General features: G+C 50.8%; 1 protein-coding gene across 1 annotated transcript in view; it reads left to right on the top strand.

Moving 5' to 3' along the window:
- The window catches only part of C2H2orf49 (chromosome 2 C2orf49 homolog), a 45,172-nt gene that overhangs the window by 11,335 nt on the left and 15,406 nt on the right, over positions 1 to 18,431 (top strand). Inside the window, exons 2-3 of the mRNA XM_063953416.1 lie at positions 2,139 to 2,302; positions 2,890 to 3,247. Coding sequence (XP_063809486.1) covers positions 2,139 to 2,302; positions 2,890 to 3,247 — 522 coding nt within the window. The remainder of the gene's footprint in view (positions 1 to 2,138; positions 2,303 to 2,889; positions 3,248 to 18,431) is intronic.

Here is an 18,431-nt window from a genome sequence, read left to right as displayed (position 1 = left end):
GAACATAAGGTAAGTATGTGTATATGGTGGTGTGTATGTATGCATTAAAGTTATACTTTCAAGGTGTGTGTGTAATGTCTTTATTGGGGTATTTTTTTAGTAGTAGTACTACAGGTACCAGCGGGCCCGGTTTTCCGCCGCATGCTGGTACTTGTGGTTCTCCAAGTACCAGCTTGCGGGGAGGCTTGCTGGGACTTGTAGTACTGCTACTAAAAACAATATTCATAACTTACAACAAAGGCTATCAGCCCCCCATCCGCAGCCCATTGGATGGGGGGGACAGCCTCGGGCTTCACCCCTGGCCCTTGGGTGGCTGGAGGGGGGGACCCCTTGATTGAAGGGGTGCCCACTCCTCCAGGGTACCCCGGCCAGGGGTGACTAGTTGGGTATTTAATGCCACGGCCGCAGGGCGCTATATAAAAGTGACCCCCGGCTGTGGCATTATCTGTCCAGCTAGTGGAGCCCGGTGCTGGTTTCAAAAATACGGGGGACCCCTACGCTTTTTGTCCCCCGTATTTTTGGGACCAGGCGCAGAGCCCGGTGCTGGTTGTTTAAATATGGGGGAACCCCTGTCAATTTTTTCCCCATATTTTTGCAACCAGGATCGGCTCAAAGAGCCCGAGGCTGGTTTGGCTTAGGAGGGGGGACCCCACGCAATTTTTTTTTTTAAGTTTAAACATTTTTTATTTTTTTTTACAAGGTCACAATGAAGCCCAGCACGGATCTCTCAGATCCTGCCGAGATTCATTGTATTAAAGTCGCCAGTGTTTTACAAGTCACTCACGTAAAACACTGCCTAAAAAAACGAATGACATCGACATCGGAAAAACCGAAAATGCAAAATACGGCAGCTTAGTAAATTAGTCGTAATCAATTCAAAAAGTTGCATATTTACACTTTCGATGTCATTCGTGATTGAACTTTGACCTCAAACGGAAAATTACGAATGTTAGTAAATTTATCCCATTGTGCCTGATTCAGACCCCGACGGATCTGTGGCATGAGGTTGGCTGCTACTACATGTGCAGGACCCGTCTGACGCATTGCAGCTGCAGACATCAAGAGAATGACAGTCTGCAGCCGTTTGGAGGCAGGAAGTTGGTGGCGATGGCCTCCATTTCCCAAAATGGAGGCATGTCTTCTCTGTTTTGAGGGAAAGGCGATGCTAGGATCTCCATTGGAAGACATAGATTTCCTGGCCTCTTGGTAGGAGGTGCGGCAGCTGGCTTGCGTGACCCTGTGGGGTCGTGCAGCTGGCTGATGGTGTTACAAGTGATCCGATGATGCATCCGAGGACACAGCACTGAATCACAAATGCAAGCAGAAGGTGTTTACTTATATCAGACGCCTACTGCCACATTACCATATCTATGCATCGCTGCTGTTAAAGTAAAGCAGCAGTGATGCACCTTCCAAACACATGTGAATCAGGCCCCTTGCTTGCAGTGCTCCATGGTTTGTTTAAAAAGTGCAGTTTGCACTACTTCTAAATCAGGGGCATCATTAGTATTCATTCTATACGATGTAGCATTACCAAAATGCCTGTACATATGCTAATGTGATTACTGACATTTATATGAGTTTTTATTAAGAAGCTGGAGTCGGTACATTTCTACCAACTCCGACTCCACAGCCCTATGGGTCACTTTGGGTGACACATTGTTCTTATCACCTCAGTTCTCTCTGGTACGTTGAACTTCGTTATACAGTACGCTCCATGCTTCTTCTAGTTGTGCACATTGGATAGTTCATACTGAAGAGTCATTTGGCATATATGCAGGATAGAACCATCTTTTTACATTTTTAGCTATAACTATAGATAACTGTTGCCTTTAATATATTTCTGATTGTGTTTTCATTTTATGTAATGTCTTAAATATTCTTTGTTTGGTCTTCTTATGTGCACAGTAACAGGCCCTCATTGCTGTTTTGTTAACAGTATTGTTTTACAATTATATCCCAGGTTGGTGTGAATAGCAAAGTCAAAAAATTATATTTAGCATATTATATTGTGCAATTAGTAATTCTAAGTCTGATATGTTACTAGTCTGCAACACATTTATTATGTATCAGTCATGTAGTGTATGTCTTTGGAAATATCCATTTCTAATGTGCCTGTTTTTTATATTCTGATTCAGAAAAATATTGCGGTTGAAGATGCATTGAATGACAAAGAGAAGCTAACGGAGATATTTGTCCTTCATGCCATGCCCCTTCCTCAGAGACCTTTACCCAAGAGCCGGTGGGGTAAAATGATGGAAAGTAAGAGGGGTGAAAAGAAGCACATGGAGCCACAGACAAAGTAAGATGACTGGAAATTGTACGGCTAATAACTGAATAGCTGTATCTTAAAAAGCCCCATGTATTATCATATTCAGGAATTTTCATTCCCATAGTCCACTAGAAATTGACACGGCCATTCTGAGAATTGGCGGGGCGCAGGTAGGGAAAGAAGGAAAGGGGTGGGGCATATGCCCCAGGTGATGGAGAGTGTGTATCAGTGACCATTATAAAATTCATTGGACATCAGTGACCATTATACAATACATAAAGTAGCACATTAACCCTCTCCCCATCCTACATCTGCACCCCTACCTACAGGTAATTCTTGTTTACAATTGCAGTGGTAGATACTATAGATAGTATTTATTATTCATACAAAGGCAAATGTTAAGGTACATTCCAATATGCTTTACCTCATTCATAAAAGATTGTGTCTCATACATTGTTACAAGATTGGAGAAATTTGTACAGGGCATTCTACTACTTAATTTACTTGAGCAAGCTACAGACAATAATTTGATGTTGTCAAAACAGATTAGTTTAGTGCGGTTTACTGCTGCATTGCTGTTTGAATGTAAAATAATCTGAGCAATGTTTTTGTTTCAGTGTTGAAAGTGGAAGAAAACGACCTCTCATAGTGTTTGATGGAAGTTCTACAAGCACTAGTATAAAGGTGAAAAAGACAGAAAATGGAGAGACAGCTCTGAGAATCCATCCACCATGCCCAGAAAAAAACAATAGCGCACGTGTCGAATCAGGAGCAGCACCTACTAGCCCTGTGTCCCACCTTAGTTCTCCTACTGCCAACAGACAGACCAAAGTGGTCACTATTGGTAACCATGGACATATGACTAGTAGGCCAGGAAGCAATGTGGCGGCACTCAATTTAAAAGCACAGTCACCCATCAGTGGAGTTGCTGTCAAAATAAAAAGAGCTGCACCAAAGGAGGATTCTGATGTGACGGTATGTAACATACAGATCACCTTTAATTCTTGCAAAGAAGAAAGTTGAAATTACATATGTGGGTCCACTTATGTGTTTAGCTATCTAACTGGCTCTACTAATATTTGTGTTTCCATATACTGTATATTCTTTAAGCCATTGTCTCATACTGCTATATGAAGGCTTGTACCAGTATCACAAAAAGACTGGCAACGCTTTTCTTTAGTCCTTTAGCCAGTACTTTATTGGTCATTGAGAAGCATTAGTAATGTTGTGTACAGTTTGTTCATTTTACTCCTATATAGTGTTCCCACCCTATGTAAAAGTTTTTCTTTAAAAAAAAAAAAAAAAATGGCCGCTAGATGATTACAGTGCACTAGTCAGAAGATACACCTAGCAGTGTTCGTTCTAGCACCCTGCACCTGTCGCAGCCTGTGCAGTTCCTCTTTCCTGCCTGGGGTGTCGCTCTCTGCACTGGTGCTTCTAGCACACTCTGGTCTGTATCTCGGCACAGATGTACAGACCAGACTGTGCTGAAAGCACCACAGCAGAGAGGGGGGCAGCCCAGGCAATTAAGAGGAACTGCACGGGTTGTGACATGTGCAGGGTGCTAGAATGAACACTAATACACCTATACAGTATATGGCTTTTTTATTGTTGGGATTGTTGCTGTTATCCATCCTAAATTCTCATAGCAACCAATCAGATTCTACTTAACATTTACCTAGTTGCTTCTAGAAGATAATAGATATAATCTGGTTGCTATGGGTAACATCACCAGTTCTAAAAAAAAAACCTCCACCTTAGTAAATTTACCCCTTGGTGTCCATGCTCAAATTGTAGTAGCATTCAGTGAGAATTTTATGTATGTGGTTGTTTCTGGCAAACCATTTCTAGACTATGCGCGTAGCTTTTGGGCAAACAAAGCAAAATGTGATTGGCGGCCAATTCTGGCATCAGAAACTGAGCTACGAAAATATAGCAAGTGCACATTAGGTAGCAGGGCCTTCATTTGTCAATCATCAATTAGTACGAAATGGTGGGTAGACTGAAACACAGGGGCAAAGAGAGACACTTACAGTAAGAGGTAGATAGGCAAGGTAGATGAAAAGTTGGCCTTGCAAATTAATTTCCCAGACACTTTTATCCAGATCACGTGGTGAAGGATTCTCTCTATTTCATCCCTACCCCCCTTCCCCTTCATATTAATGCTTAACTTCTGTTAGGAATGAGGTGAGCAGGAATGGTATTGGAATACCTACAGTCAGGATCCTGACGCTCAAAATGCCTGTGGATCCCAGTAAGTATTTTAACCCTTGCCCTGCCCTACTGCCTAATCCTAACCCCAGTACTTATCGTTGGGATTCCACTGTCGGCATTCTGACTGCATCCAGGTGAGCATTACTATATATCAGTGGTCTCCAACCTTAATTGGGGTGTGAGCTACTTTCGGAAAATAAAACCTCTGAAAGAGCTACCTCCTCCCCCCAATGCGCACGCATTCCTGTGAAAGTGGGTGTGGCCTGGGAAAGTGGGTGTGGCCTTGCAACAGTAATGCCCCCCTGCGTAGTGCCAGATACACAATGAATGCCCCCCAGCATTGCCAGATAAACAAATAATGCCCCCCCAGCATTGCCAGATAAACAAATAATGCCCCCCCAGCATTGCCAGATAAACAAATAATGCCGCCCCCCCAGCATTGCCAGATAAACAAATAATGCCCCCCCCCCAGCATTGCCAGATAAACAAATAATGCCCCCCCAGCAGTGCCAGATACACAAATAATGCCCCCCCAGCAGTGCCAGATACACAAATAATGCCCCCCAGCTGTGCCAAAACAAACTGTACAGTCAAATTATGCTCCAATATGCTCCATCAGTATACACCTGCATTGTGCTGATTATTGCAGCCATTGCCACACCCATTTAGACTCTAAATAGGTGTAGTGATGGCTGCAAAAATCCGCATAATGCAGGTGTATACTGATGGAGCATAATGAGGTTGTGGCACAGCCACATTATACTCCATCATAATACACTGCATTGTGCTGATAGCAGCTGCCACACACACACAGAAGTCTTTAATAATATTACTGCTTGCATTAAATGCCGCTGTCACCCCCATTTGGACGGACCGGATGGTGTGGGGTGCGGGCTCCATCACACTCCATGCGGCAGCGGCTGCTCAGGGGCAAACATGGAGGAGGTATCGGCGCCATCAGCTCTCCCGCGTACATCGCGCACAGCCGCGAATGGCTGCCCACTCCCCGAGTCCCTATGTGTGCAGTGTCTGTATGCCGGGTGAGATGGGCGGCTAGATTCCACCTGCGATCTACTCTGATTCCACGGGTTGGCGACCGCTGCAATATGGTTATCTTGTAAAATGATTATTGTAATTTCTCATACGTCCTCAGTGATCGCGCTGAGCCAAAAAAAAAGTGGGTCCCAGGGACCCCTCACTTTTAAAAATTGGGGTCCTACCGGTCTTTTTCTGGGTCCCATCGGAATGAAGGTTCATATTAATCTTAAGCTTGTTTGGACACTACAAAAGTGTTGCAAGGTGGGGGGATGGGGTGACTATGCTGCTGGGCTGTGTAGCATGCAGGACACCCTGTACCAGATGTGTAACTAGGCATTTTGGTGCACTTAGGAAAGTGAATTGGTGTTCCACCTCCCAGACAGGGAAGCACAGGAAGTGCGCGCCGAAGGCGCGCTGCAAAATTTTAGAGGCGTGGCTTCATGGGGAAGGGGCGTGACCACATAATAGTGCCAATTCACATTACACCACACAGTAGTGCCGCTTATACACATTACACCAGGTAGAACCTCCTATGCACACTGCGCCAGGTATAGCACTTTATACATATTGCGCCAGAGAGCACGTTATACACTTTGCTCCAGGTACAGCACGTTATACACTTTGCTCCAGGTACAGCACGTTATACACTTTGCTCCAGGTAGAGCACTTATACAAATTGCTCCAGGTAGAGCACATTTTAAACATTGCACCAGGTAGAGCACGTTACACACATTGCGCCAGGTAGAGCACGTTACACACATTGCGCCAGGTAGAGCACGTTACACACATTGCGCCAGGTAGAGCACGTTACACACATTGCGCCAGGTAGAGCACGTTACACACATTGCGCCAGGTAGAGCACGTTACACACATTGCGCCAGGTAGAGCACGTTACACACATTGCGCCAGGTAGAGCACGTTACACACATTGCGCCAGGTAGAGAGAGCACGTTATACACAATGCACCAGGTAGAGCACGTTACACACATTGCGCCAGGTAGAGAGAGCACGTTATACACAATGCACCAGGTAGAGCACGTTACACACATTGCGCCAGGTAGAGAGAGCACGTTATACACAATGCACCAGGTAGAGCACGTTATACACATTGTGCCAGGTAGAGCACGTTATACACATTGCACCAGGTAGAGCACGTTACACACAATGCGCCGGGTAGAGCACGTTATACACATTGCGCCAGGTAGAGAGAGCACGTTATACACAATGCACCGGGTAGAGCACGTTATACACAATGCACCGGGTAGAGCACGTTATACACAATGCGCCAGGTAGAGAAAGTTACACACATTGCGCCAGGTAGAGAAAGTTACACACATTGCGCCAGGTAGAGAAAGTTACACACATTGCGCCAGGTAGAGCACGTTACACACGATGCGCCAGGTAGAGCACGTTACACACGATGCGCCAGGTAGAGCACGTTACACACGATGCGCCAGGTAGAGCACGTTACACACATTGTAGCCACCATCTCGGACTCCCAGTTGTCGTCCACATACATAGTGATCGCAGGTGTCAGTGGGGGAGGGTGGTGTCCACAGTGATTGCACGGGAAGGGGGTGTCCATAGTCATCACAGGTGTCAGTGGAGGGGGGTGATCGTGGGAGTCAGCGAGGGAAGGGGGTGCCCACAGTCATCTCAGGTGTCAGTGGAGGGGGGTGATCTTGGGTGTCAGCGAGGGAAGGGGGTGCCCACAGTCATCTCAGGTGTCAGTGGAGGGGGTGATCTTGGGTGTCAGCGAGGGAAGGGGGTGCCCACAGTCATCTCAGGTGTCAGTGGAGGGGGTGATCGTGGGTGTCAGCGAGGGAAGGGGGTGCCCACAGTCATCACAGGTGTCAGTGGGGGTGCCGAGGGGAGGAGTGATGACTGACATGTAGTGCAGCAGCTGTGGTCCTCTTCCTGCTCTGGTGCTGCAGCGATGGCCACTGAGCACAGTGTGGCAGATGTAGGAGCCCGCTGTAAACCCCCACCCCACACACATAAAGCAGCCAGCTCTCCTCTCCCCCCACACAACACACAAACAGTCACCGGCACTCACTCCCCCCCCCCTTCCCCGCAGCACATACATGGGCACCAGCTCTGACATCCCCTGCCGGAAGAGCACATATAGTCTCCGGCGCTCCTCCCTCCCCCCCCAGCACATTATCACCAGCGCTCCCCCGCAGCACATACAATCAATAGTGCCCGTTCACCCCGCAGCACAGTAAAGTCACCAGCGCTCCCCCCGCCGCACATACAATCACTAGTACCCGTTCACCCCGCAGCACAGTAAGTCACCAGCGCTCCCCCCCGCCGCAGCACAGTCAATCACCAGCGCTCCCCCCGCCGCACATACAATCACTAGTGCCCGTTCACCCCGCAGCACAGTCGGTCACTAGCGCTCCCCCCGCCGCAGCACAGTCAGTCACTAGCGCTCCCCCCGCCGCACATGCACATACCTGCCAGCCTCACTGGGAGTCTTGCATAATGTTCCAGGGAGCCGCGCGATCGTGGCGGGACCCTGTGAACGAAGCCACTGCACGTTAACAGGAGAGGAGCGGTAAGGCTCCACCTCCTATTTAAATCCAGGAAACAGCAATCACTCTGATTTGCTGCTGCGGAGCGCGTCCCCGGGGACCCTCCCATTTTTGAAAACTGAGTCACCGGACTATAAAAGTGGGTAAAATACGCGCTATAGCGCGTTTTTGCGATCACTGCGTCCTAGAGGATGCTGGGGATGCTTCAAGAACCATGGGGTATAGACTGGAGCCGCAGTAGACATGGGCACTTTAAGACTTTAAATGGGTGTGAACTGGCTCCTCCCTCTATGCCCCTCCTCCAGACTCCAGTTAGATTCTGTGCCCAGGGAGACTGGTCACACTCAGGGGAGCTCGCCAGAGTTTCTCTAAAAAAAGACTTATGTTAGGTTTTTTATGTTCAGGGAGCACTGCTGGCAACAGGCTCCCTGCATCGTGGGACTGAGGGGAGAGAAGCAGACCTACTTCTGTGAGTTCAAAGGCTCTGCTTCTTAGGTTACTGGACACCATTAGCTCCAGAGGGTCCGATCACTTGGTGCGCCCAGCTGCTCGTTCCCGGAGCCGCGCCGTCACCCCCCTTGCAGAGCCAGAAGAAAGAAGCCGGGTGAGTAAAAGAAGAAAAGAAGACTTCAGTGACGACAGAAGACTTCAGTGACGGAGGTACAAATAAGTATATTAAAAGTGCCTAGGCACTAAATATAGACCCCCGCCAGTATAATTATGTAGATTTGAGCGGGACTGAAGCGCGCCGGTGAGGGGGCGTTGCTTAGCCCTCACAGCTCTGACCAGCGCCATTTTCTCTCCACAGAAGCTGCAGACGCTGGCCCTGACCTCCACACTGCTGTACAAGTAACGGGGTGCAAAAACGGGGGGGGGGAGGGGTGGCACAGTAGATTTGGTGCTATTATATTTATTATAAAAGCGCTAGCAGGTCTGAGGCATTGTATGTAAAGTCTCAGTACCGGGTTGGGTTGTGAGCTGGCAAACTCCCTCTGTGTTTTCCTAACAGGCTTTGCTGTGGGTCTGTCCCCTATAGCCCAGTGTGTTTGTAGGTGTCTGTACGTGTGTGTCGACATGTCTGAGGCTGAGTGCTCTTCCCAGGAGGAGGCTGGAGTGGGGACAGAAAAGGAGGTGGGAGTGACCATGTCGGCACCGCTGAGTGGGTAAGTATGTGGAGTGTTTTGAATGCAAATGTGGCTCGGTTGACTAAGAGATTAGATAAATCAGAGTCTAAAAACCAGACATGGAGGAAATCCATGGAAGATGCATTGTCACAAGCTCAGACCCCTTTTGGGTCACATAAACGTGCATTTACCCAGATAGCAGATACAGATACCGACACGGACTCTGATTCCAGTGTCGACTATAGTGATGCCAGATTAAATCCTAAACTGGCTAAGAGCATTCAGTACATGATTGTGGCGATAAAAGACGTATTACATATCACGGGGGACCCTGCTGTTCCTGATACTAGGGTCTGTATGTTTAAAGGAAAGAAACCTGAGGTAACGTTTCCTCCCTCTCATGAACTGAACACTCTTTTGGAAAAGGCTTGGGAAAATCCTGACAAGAAGGTACAGATTCCCAAAAGAATTTCAGTGGCATATCCGTTCCCCTCGGGGGACAGGGAAAAGTGGGAGTCAACCCCCACAGTGGACAAAGCTCTATCGCGTCTGTCCAAGAAGGTGGCGCTTCCGTCTCCGGACACGGCAGCCTCAAAGGATCCTGCGGATCGTAAGCAGGAAAACACACTAAAATCCATTTATGTTACTACAGGTTCGCTACTCAGACCTGCCGTTGCTTCGGCATGGGTGAGTAGCGCTATTGAAAAATGGGCAGATAACTTGTCATCTGAGATAGATACCCTGGACAGGGATAACGTGCTTTTGACTCTGGGTCATATCAGGGAAGCTGCAGCATATTTAAAAGAAGCTGCAAGGGATATTGGCCTTTTGGGATCAAGGGTCAATGCCATGGCTGTCTCGGCTAGGAGAGCATTGTGGATTCATCAATGGAATGCTGATGCTGACTCTAAGAAGGCGATGGAGTCTTTACTGTTTAACGGTAGTGTCTTGTTTGGCGACGGCCTCACTGACCTGGTATCTACGGCTACCGTGGGTAAGTCGTCATTTTTACCTTATGTTCCTGCACAACAGAAGAAAACGCCCCACTATCAGATGCAGTCCTTTCGGCCCAATAAATTCAAAAAAGGACGAGGGTCCTCCTTCCTTGCTGCGAGAGGAAGGGGAAAGGGAAAGAGGTCACAGGCTGTGGCAAGTTTCCAAGAGCAGAAGTCCTCTCCGGCTTCTACCAAATCCACCGCATGACGCTGGGGCTCCTCTGCGGGAGTCCACACCGGTGGAGGCACGTCTCAAACTCTTCAGTCAGATCTGGGTACACTCGGACCTGGATCCTTGGATATTGGAAATAGTAACCCAAGGGTACAAATTGGAGTTTCAAGACGTGCCCCCTCACCGATTTTTCAAATCGGCCTTGCCAGCTTCTCATCTAGAAAGGGAGGTAGTATGCGCGGCAATACTAAACCTATGTCAAAATAAAGTCATTGTCACGGTACCCCCGTCACAACGGGGGGAGGGTTTTTATTCGAGTCTGTTCGTGGTCCTGAAGCCGGATGGCTCAGTCAGACCGATTCTGAACCTAAAATCGCTCAATTTCTTTCTAAAAAATTCAAATTCAAGATGGAATCTCTCCGAGCAGTGATCTCCAGTCTGGAGGAGGGGGATTTTATGGTGTCGGTCGACATAAAGTATGCTTACTTACACGTTCCCATATATCCTCCACATCAGGCATACCTGAGGTTTGCTGTTCAGGATTGTCATTACCAATTTCAGACGTTGCCGTTTGGTCTGTCCACAGTACCAAGGATTTTCACCAAGGTTATGGCGGAAATGATGGTTCTCCTGCGCAAGCAGGGAATTACAATTATCCCGTACTTGGACGATCTCCTCATAAAGGCGAGATCCAGGGAGCAATTGCTGAAAAATGTTGCGCTCTCACAGACGATTCTGCTACAACATGGTTGGCTCCTAAACTTGCCAAAATCACAGTTGGCTCCGACGACACGGCTGTTGTTCCTGGGTATGATTCTGGATACAGAATTACAGAGAGTTTCTCTAACGTCCTAGTGGATGCTGGGAACTCCGTAAGGACCATGGGGAATAGCGGGCTCCGAAGGAGGCTGGGCACTCTAGAAAGATCTTAGACTACCTGGTGTGCACTGGCTCCTCCCACTATGACCCTCCTCCAAGCCTCAGTTAGATTTCGTGCCCGGCCGAGGTTGGATGCACACTAGGGGCTCTCCTGAGCTCTTAGAAAGTTATAGTCTTAGAATTTGTTATTTTCAGTGAGACCTGCTGGCAACAGGCTCACTGCAGCGAGGGACTAAGGGGAGAAGAAGCGAACTCGCCTGCTTGCAGCCGGATTGGGCTTCTTAGGCTACTGGACACCATTAGCTCCAGAGGGATCGACCGCAGGCCCAGCCTTGATGTTCGGTCCCGGAGCCGCGCCGCCGTCCCCCTTACAGAGCCAGAAGCAAGAAGATGGTCCGGAAAATCGGCGGCATGAAGACTCTGTCTTCACCAAGGTAGCGCACAGCACTGCAGCTGTGCGCCATTGCTCCTCTCACACACTTCACACTCCGGTCACTGAGGGTGCAGGGCGCTGGGGGGGGCGCCCTGAGGCAGCAATAAAAACACCTTGGCTGGCTAAAATACCTCAATATATGGCCCCAGGGGCTATATATGAGGTAAATACCCCTGCCAGAATTCCATAAAAAACGGGAGAATGGGGGCGTGGCCTGGATGTCCTGGAGAGTGGATGTGAATTCCACAGCTCCTGCTCTCCCGACCCTCATATTGGTCCCCATCCTCTACCGACCACCGCCAGACTGCCCCAGCTCCCTCACGGGGACCCTCTGTACCCACCTGCACCTGCTGTGGGGGACCCGCGGAGTCGGGGAGTGCTTTTAAGCACTCCTGCGGATTGCGGCCTTCCCCCCGGCCTAAAGCCTGGGGCTCGAGTTTGGAGCTGGGCCGGATCGACGAGCCGGGACGGACGTCTCGCAGAAGCTCGTCGCCTCTCTCCCTTCTCCCCCGTGCCCTCCATCAACCCTGAAGTGGATCCGGAGGGCGATCTGACCAGCTGAGGCCTCCTGCGTCCCTGCACGGAAGACGGCGCTAGCTCCGGCGGAGGCGCCCGGAGCTCGGACTGCGGACCCGCTGGCCGGAGGGAGCCGGGATCGAGGTCGGGCGACGGGGTAAGTCGAGAGTATAACTCCCCCTGCGCCCCTTGCCCTGCGACCCGATCCCTGGTGCTGCGGCGAGCTGCGGCCTACTCTGTGAGCCGGAGCCGGGGCCTCAAGTTTGACGCCGGCCCGCACGCGAGCCTCAGACCCGACCTACCCACGTTGGGATCCCCCACAGGCACCGTAAAGGCCCTTCTGCTCTCCACACAACATACCACCCCCAAGCTAGCTCTGCCATTGCTGGTTGCTGGGTACTCTCCAGAGAAGCACTGCAGCTACCCTCCGTCCCCTCTCAGCTACCATCCCCATAGGGGTCAGACGTGCTGCTGGCCTCCGGCCCTGCAAAAGACCCGGCCTACCTCTGCATTGGGGCTCATCACAGCTATTCCGGATCTGGCCGGTGGACTCCCCTTCCGCTACTGGCTGCAGACCTCCCTCCCCGCTGAGTGGTGCTGCCCCGGTCACTGGCTGGTCCGTGCCCGGAGCGCGCCTCCGCGATTCCTGCTCGGTGGAGACCCTACGTGAGTCCCCCTCTCAACCCCGGATATCTACCCTCCGGGCCCTCCACGGGTCACCCCCATGGACCGGACACGGATAACTACAATATAATGCACCCGTAATGCTCTCGGCCTTCCTTCCCCGGTCCTGAGTCTCACCGCTGGAGCGCCGCCCCCAGCATCTCCCCTGCTGTCTATCCCCCCCTCCCTACTCCCACGATGACCAGAGGTAATAAAAAATCCCAGGGGTCCGATCTTACACCATTCCTAACCAAAAAAAACACCCCGGCCATGAACAAGTCTGATACTCCCGGGCCCTCCCAGGCCCCTCCCGAATCGAAAGCCGAGGAAGACGATCTTACGCCCCTTACCCGCAGAGACTTCCTCTCCCTCCTTAGGGAGATGTGGGATATCAAATCCTCAGTCCAAGCTCTACACTCCCTCAAATCAGATATCGCTGACATCGGCTCCAGAACTGACCAACTCGAAAGAAGGGTCGAGGAGGTGGTAACGTTCCAGCAAACGGTTGAAACCGATCTTCACCAAATCCGCCAAGATGTCGCCCACCTTAAGGAGGAGCATGAAGATCAAGACAACAGAGCAAGGAGAAATAATTTGCGGATCCGGGGTATCCCCGAGGAGGTCGAGCCTACTCACCTTGAGCTCTACCTCAAACGCCTCTTTGCACACCTATCGCCTGACACCCCTGAGGAACATCTCCTCCTGGACCGGGCCCACAGGGCCCTGCGGCCCCGCTCCCAGGACTCCTCCCAGCCCAGAGATGTCATCCTCCGACTACATTACTTCACGGCAAAGGAAGCCGTCATGAGGGAGGCCCGACGATTAGGATCTGTGACTTTCCAAAACACCCCGCTTCAAATTTTTCAGGACTTATCCCCGCTCACTCTAGCTAAACGTAGGGACTTTAAACCCATTACCTCCCTACTCTCCCGCCACAACGTGAAGTACCGCTGGGGTTTCCCTTTCCGGATCCTCGTATGGCACCAAGGGAAACTTCTCACAGCCAAAGATCAATCAGAGGCCCAAATGCTCCTCTCCAGGCTGGGCATCTCCACCCCTGACCAAGATGCTCACCCGCCGCGCTTCCCGCCACGGTCACAACGGGACACACCCCAATCTCCTCGCTCAGAATGGATCACAGTCCCATCTTCCGCGACCTCCCAAGCTCCACCTCCAGTTACCTGAGAACTTTTATCCCTCTACACAACCGCTTTTCACACAAAAATGGGGCGACCACCCCTGGTCGCACTCTCCCAATAGAAATGTTACGTTATTTCAGGTTCTCCGTAACCTGATCTCTTGTTTCCTCAGTTGTTGTTTTACAAATGCTTTATTGTTGCCCCCTGTTGAAACGTTTCAATGTTGCGAATCTTAATGCCTAACTGCCTAAAATTACAAATGTCTCTGTCCTGAAGTGATTCCATCCTATCCTCTGAGTTAAGTCCTTCCATCCTCCCCCCCCCCCCCCCCCCCCCTCTCCTCTTCTTAGCCCCTTGGGGCTGGCGCTCCAGCTGCCTTCTCTTCCTGTCCTCTCTCTAGCTTTCTCCCTCAGGCTCCCCCCGGGGGAGGCTTGCCTACGATTATTTCCCGAGCGGCTCGTGATCCACGAACTGGGCCCCATGCCGCGCCCCCACAGGGCCATGCGCCCTACCGCTGACCTAGGTGCTCACCCGACGCCTAGTACTCCCTCCCATTGTCAGCTCTACCGGTCCTGGCCCCCAATGCCAGATGACCAACTACCTTCCCACCCCTTCCGGTCTCCTCTCCCCCCCCTCCCTCCGTGGACCACACTCTTTCCCACCTCATATACCTCCAATCTATCTCCCCCTCCCCTTCCTACATCTCTAAACATTTCCGCTCTTTTTAATCTGCCTACTTCGCTGTTGTTTCCCCATGGGTCTCCGGGTACTTTCTCATAATGTGAAGGGTCTGAATAGCCCTCAAAAGAGAGGTAAACTGTTTGCCTCCCTTAAACACCACAGAGGCGACCTGATCTTCCTACAGGAAACTCACTTTCTACACGACTCCCATCCTACCCTCCATTGCAAACCATTCCCTGTCTCCTTTCACGCCTGTGATCACTCAGCCAAAAAACGTGGAGTAGCGATCCTATTTGCCCGTCACCTCACCTTTGAACTCCTAGACTCCCATACCGACAAAGACGGTCGATTCCTTGTCCTGGTGGGGAAACTTAATAATAAATTATGCACCCTGGTCAACGTCTACGCCCCCAACCAACGACAGGAACGATTCTTCACAAGACTGGATACTCTCCTCACGCGAGTCCGACGGGGCGACCTCATACTTGCAGGGGACTTTAACTCCGTCCTCAACCCACAGCTAGATCGTTCTACCGCCTCCGCTGCCCCGTCCCCGTCGGACTCCCTCCGCTCTAGATCCCTCCTCCGTCTCATGCGCTCTCAACTCCTCTATGACTCTTGGAGGATAAAAGATCCCTCTGCCCGCGATTACACCTTCTACTCCGCCCCACATAACTCCTACTCCCGAATTGATATGATCCTGCTCAGCCATGATCTGGCCTTGAATCTCCGGGATGCCCATATTCACCCACTAATTTGGTCCGACCACGCCCCCATATCCTGCGACCTGACAGGCTTGGTTTCTCGTCCTCGCTCTATGACATGGCGTCTCAACGATTCCCTCCTACACAACCCTGAGATAAACTCTCACCTCCAAAACATGATCTCTGATTACTTCGCCTTAAATGACCATCCCGATACCTCTAGGTCCACCCTCTGGCTGGCACACAAGGCTGTCCTTCGGGGGCACCTCATTAGCCTTGCCTCAAAAGCCAAAAAGCAAACCCTCTCCCAATACAATAGACTCTCCATTAAACTCCACGCACTCGAGACCCTACACAAGGCGTCTTCCGACCCGACGGTCTTGTCCGAACTTCGCACCATTAAGGCGGAACTTGATCTCCTTCTCACTACACGGGTGGCCAAGCGTCTTAAGTGGCTTCGCCAGACCTTTTATGAGAAGGGCGACAAGGCGGACAAGATTCTGGCGGCACGACTCCGCTCTACGAGAGCCACAACCAACATTGTCACTATCAGGAACTCGCTCAACCAACTTGTTCAAGACCCCATAGCCATTAGAGCCGCTTTTCAATCCTACTATACTGATTTATACAACCTCCCGCCCCCCCCACCGGGTGCTCCCTCCCAACCCCACGCTGACCTCATTTCCCACTTTCTCTCTGCTTCCAAACTACCCAGACTACCCCAGGACGCATTGGACTCCCTCAACAGGGAGATCACGGTGGAGGAGATCACCCAGACTATCCTCATGCAAAAAACTGGCAAATCCCTGGGCCCGGACGGATTTACGGCTCTATACTACAAAAAATTCTCTGCCCTTCTCTCCCCACACCTGCACTCTCTCTTTAATGGGGTTGTCCAGGGCGACCTCTTTCCCCCTGAGATGCTAGAGGCCAGAATCGTGGTGATTCCCAAAGAAGGCAAAGATCCCCTTAACTGCGCCAGCTACCGCCCCATATCCCTCCTGAACCTAGACCTTAAAATTTTTGCCAAGATCCTGGCCACCCGTCTTAACCCATACCTCCCTTCCCTAGTTCACTACGATCAAGTAGGATTTATCCCGGGCCGCCAGGCAAGGGATAACACCAGGCGTGCTATTGACCTCATACATATCTCGAATTCCAGGAGAGCCCCCACTATCATACTCTCCTTAGACGCCGAAAAAGCATTCGACCGAATCTCCTGGGATTTCTTGAGACCCGCCCTAGAGGCCTATGGCCTATCTGGCGGCTTTCTCACAAGCATCCTAGCATTATACTCCACCCCCACTGCCACCGTCCTTATCAATGGTATCCCATCCGCCCCACTTAGTATTGCCAACGGCACACGTCAGGGCTGCCCTCTCTCCCCTCTAATATTTGCCCTCATTATAGAGCCACTTGCTTCTCAAATTAGAGCACATCCGGACATACACGGTATACAGGTGGGCCCCACAAATCCCAAAATTTCTCTCTTTGCAGACGACATCCTACTCTCCCTGTCCCAGCCCCTCATCTCACTCCCAAATCTATTCTCGCTTCTACAAGCCTACAGTCTTATATCAGGATATAAAATCAACTATTCCAAATCTGAGGCCATGATGCTTCATACCCCCCCAGCGTGAGGCCGAGTCCCTCCGTACCAACTTCAATTTTAAATGGCAACCCACGAAGATCAAATACTTAGGGATATACCTAACCCCTCGATACGACTGCCTCTTCCGAGAAAACTTCCCACCCCTTCTTACCAAAACACTAGCTGACTTGACCTCTTGGAACAGTCTTTTCATCTCGTGGCTGGGCAGGATCATAGCAGTTAAAATGACCACTCTCCCCAAATGGCTCTACCTTTTCCAGACCCTTCCCGTGGCAGTCCCGACCACCTTCCTCCGCACTATCCAACGAGCCCTCACACGCTTTATTTGGAACCACAGACCTCCCCGCATAGCCGCCAATACTCTGAAAAGACCAACCTCCGCGGGTGGCAGAGGCCTGCCCGACGTCAAACTATACTACCTTGCTTCCCACCTATCCCACATTATCACCTCATACGCTCCTCCAGGATCGGTGTCCTGGCTGGACATCGAAGCAGCCTTCATGGGCATGCCAGACCTGTCCCCCCTATGGGGCCTCTCCCCCACCTCTCGATCCCCAGCCTCTAAGCATCTCCCTACCATCAAATTCAATCTCAAAACATGGGATGCTCTCTCTCTGAATTGGGGTCTCACTACCACGCCCTCACCCTTGACCCCCATCTGGCAAAACCCCAAGTTTCCCTCCGGACTCTCAGTTACGAGATCCCGAATGTGGATAACACTGGGCCTTAAATTTCCAACGGACTTTGCCGATCGAGGCCAATGGTTGTCCCTGCCCGACCTCCAGCGGAAAACTCCCTCACAACCACTTAACCCCTTCCAATACCTACAAATACGCCACTTTCTGGCCTCCTTCCCCTCTACCGCCTTACTCCGCGCCCTTACTCCCTTTGAATCCCTATGCGTCAACTCCCATTCCTCCAAAGGTATAATCTCCCAACTCTACTCTCTCCTACTAGACTCCTCCCTCCCTTCTTCCCGGCCCCATGAACTCGCATGGGAACAAGACCTCGGGCCTCCTCCAGAAACAGAGGACTGGGAGGACATGAGGCTGGGGATCGCTAAAAGCTCCATTGCCACTGCCTTTAAGGAAACGGCCTACAAAATCTACTACCGCTGGTACTACACCCCCGACCGACTTAACAAAATTTTCCCGTCCTGTTGGAGAAACTGCGGAGCTAGAGGCACTATGCTCCACATATGGTGGACCTGCCCAGTAATTGTGCCCTTCTGGGACTTGGTCTACTCCCTCCTTAACTCACTTCTAGACCCTCCTGTCCGGAAAGACCCCTGGACCTCCCTGCTATGTTATCCCCCCCCACTCCTCAATAAATTCTCCCAAAAGCTAACCTCACATATTTTAGCAGCAGCAAAATCATTGATTGCCCTCAACTGGAAGAACCCCTCCCCACCTTCCCTACTCTCCCTTAAAGCTAAAATTTGGCACATCGCCTCAA

The sequence above is a fragment of the Pseudophryne corroboree genome, chromosome 2 (assembly GCF_028390025.1).
Source record: "Pseudophryne corroboree isolate aPseCor3 chromosome 2, aPseCor3.hap2, whole genome shotgun sequence".
Lineage (NCBI taxonomy): Eukaryota > Metazoa > Chordata > Amphibia > Anura > Myobatrachidae > Pseudophryne > Pseudophryne corroboree.
Note: the sequence above shows the minus strand (reverse complement) of the source record. Positions and strands in the feature narration are given on the sequence as shown.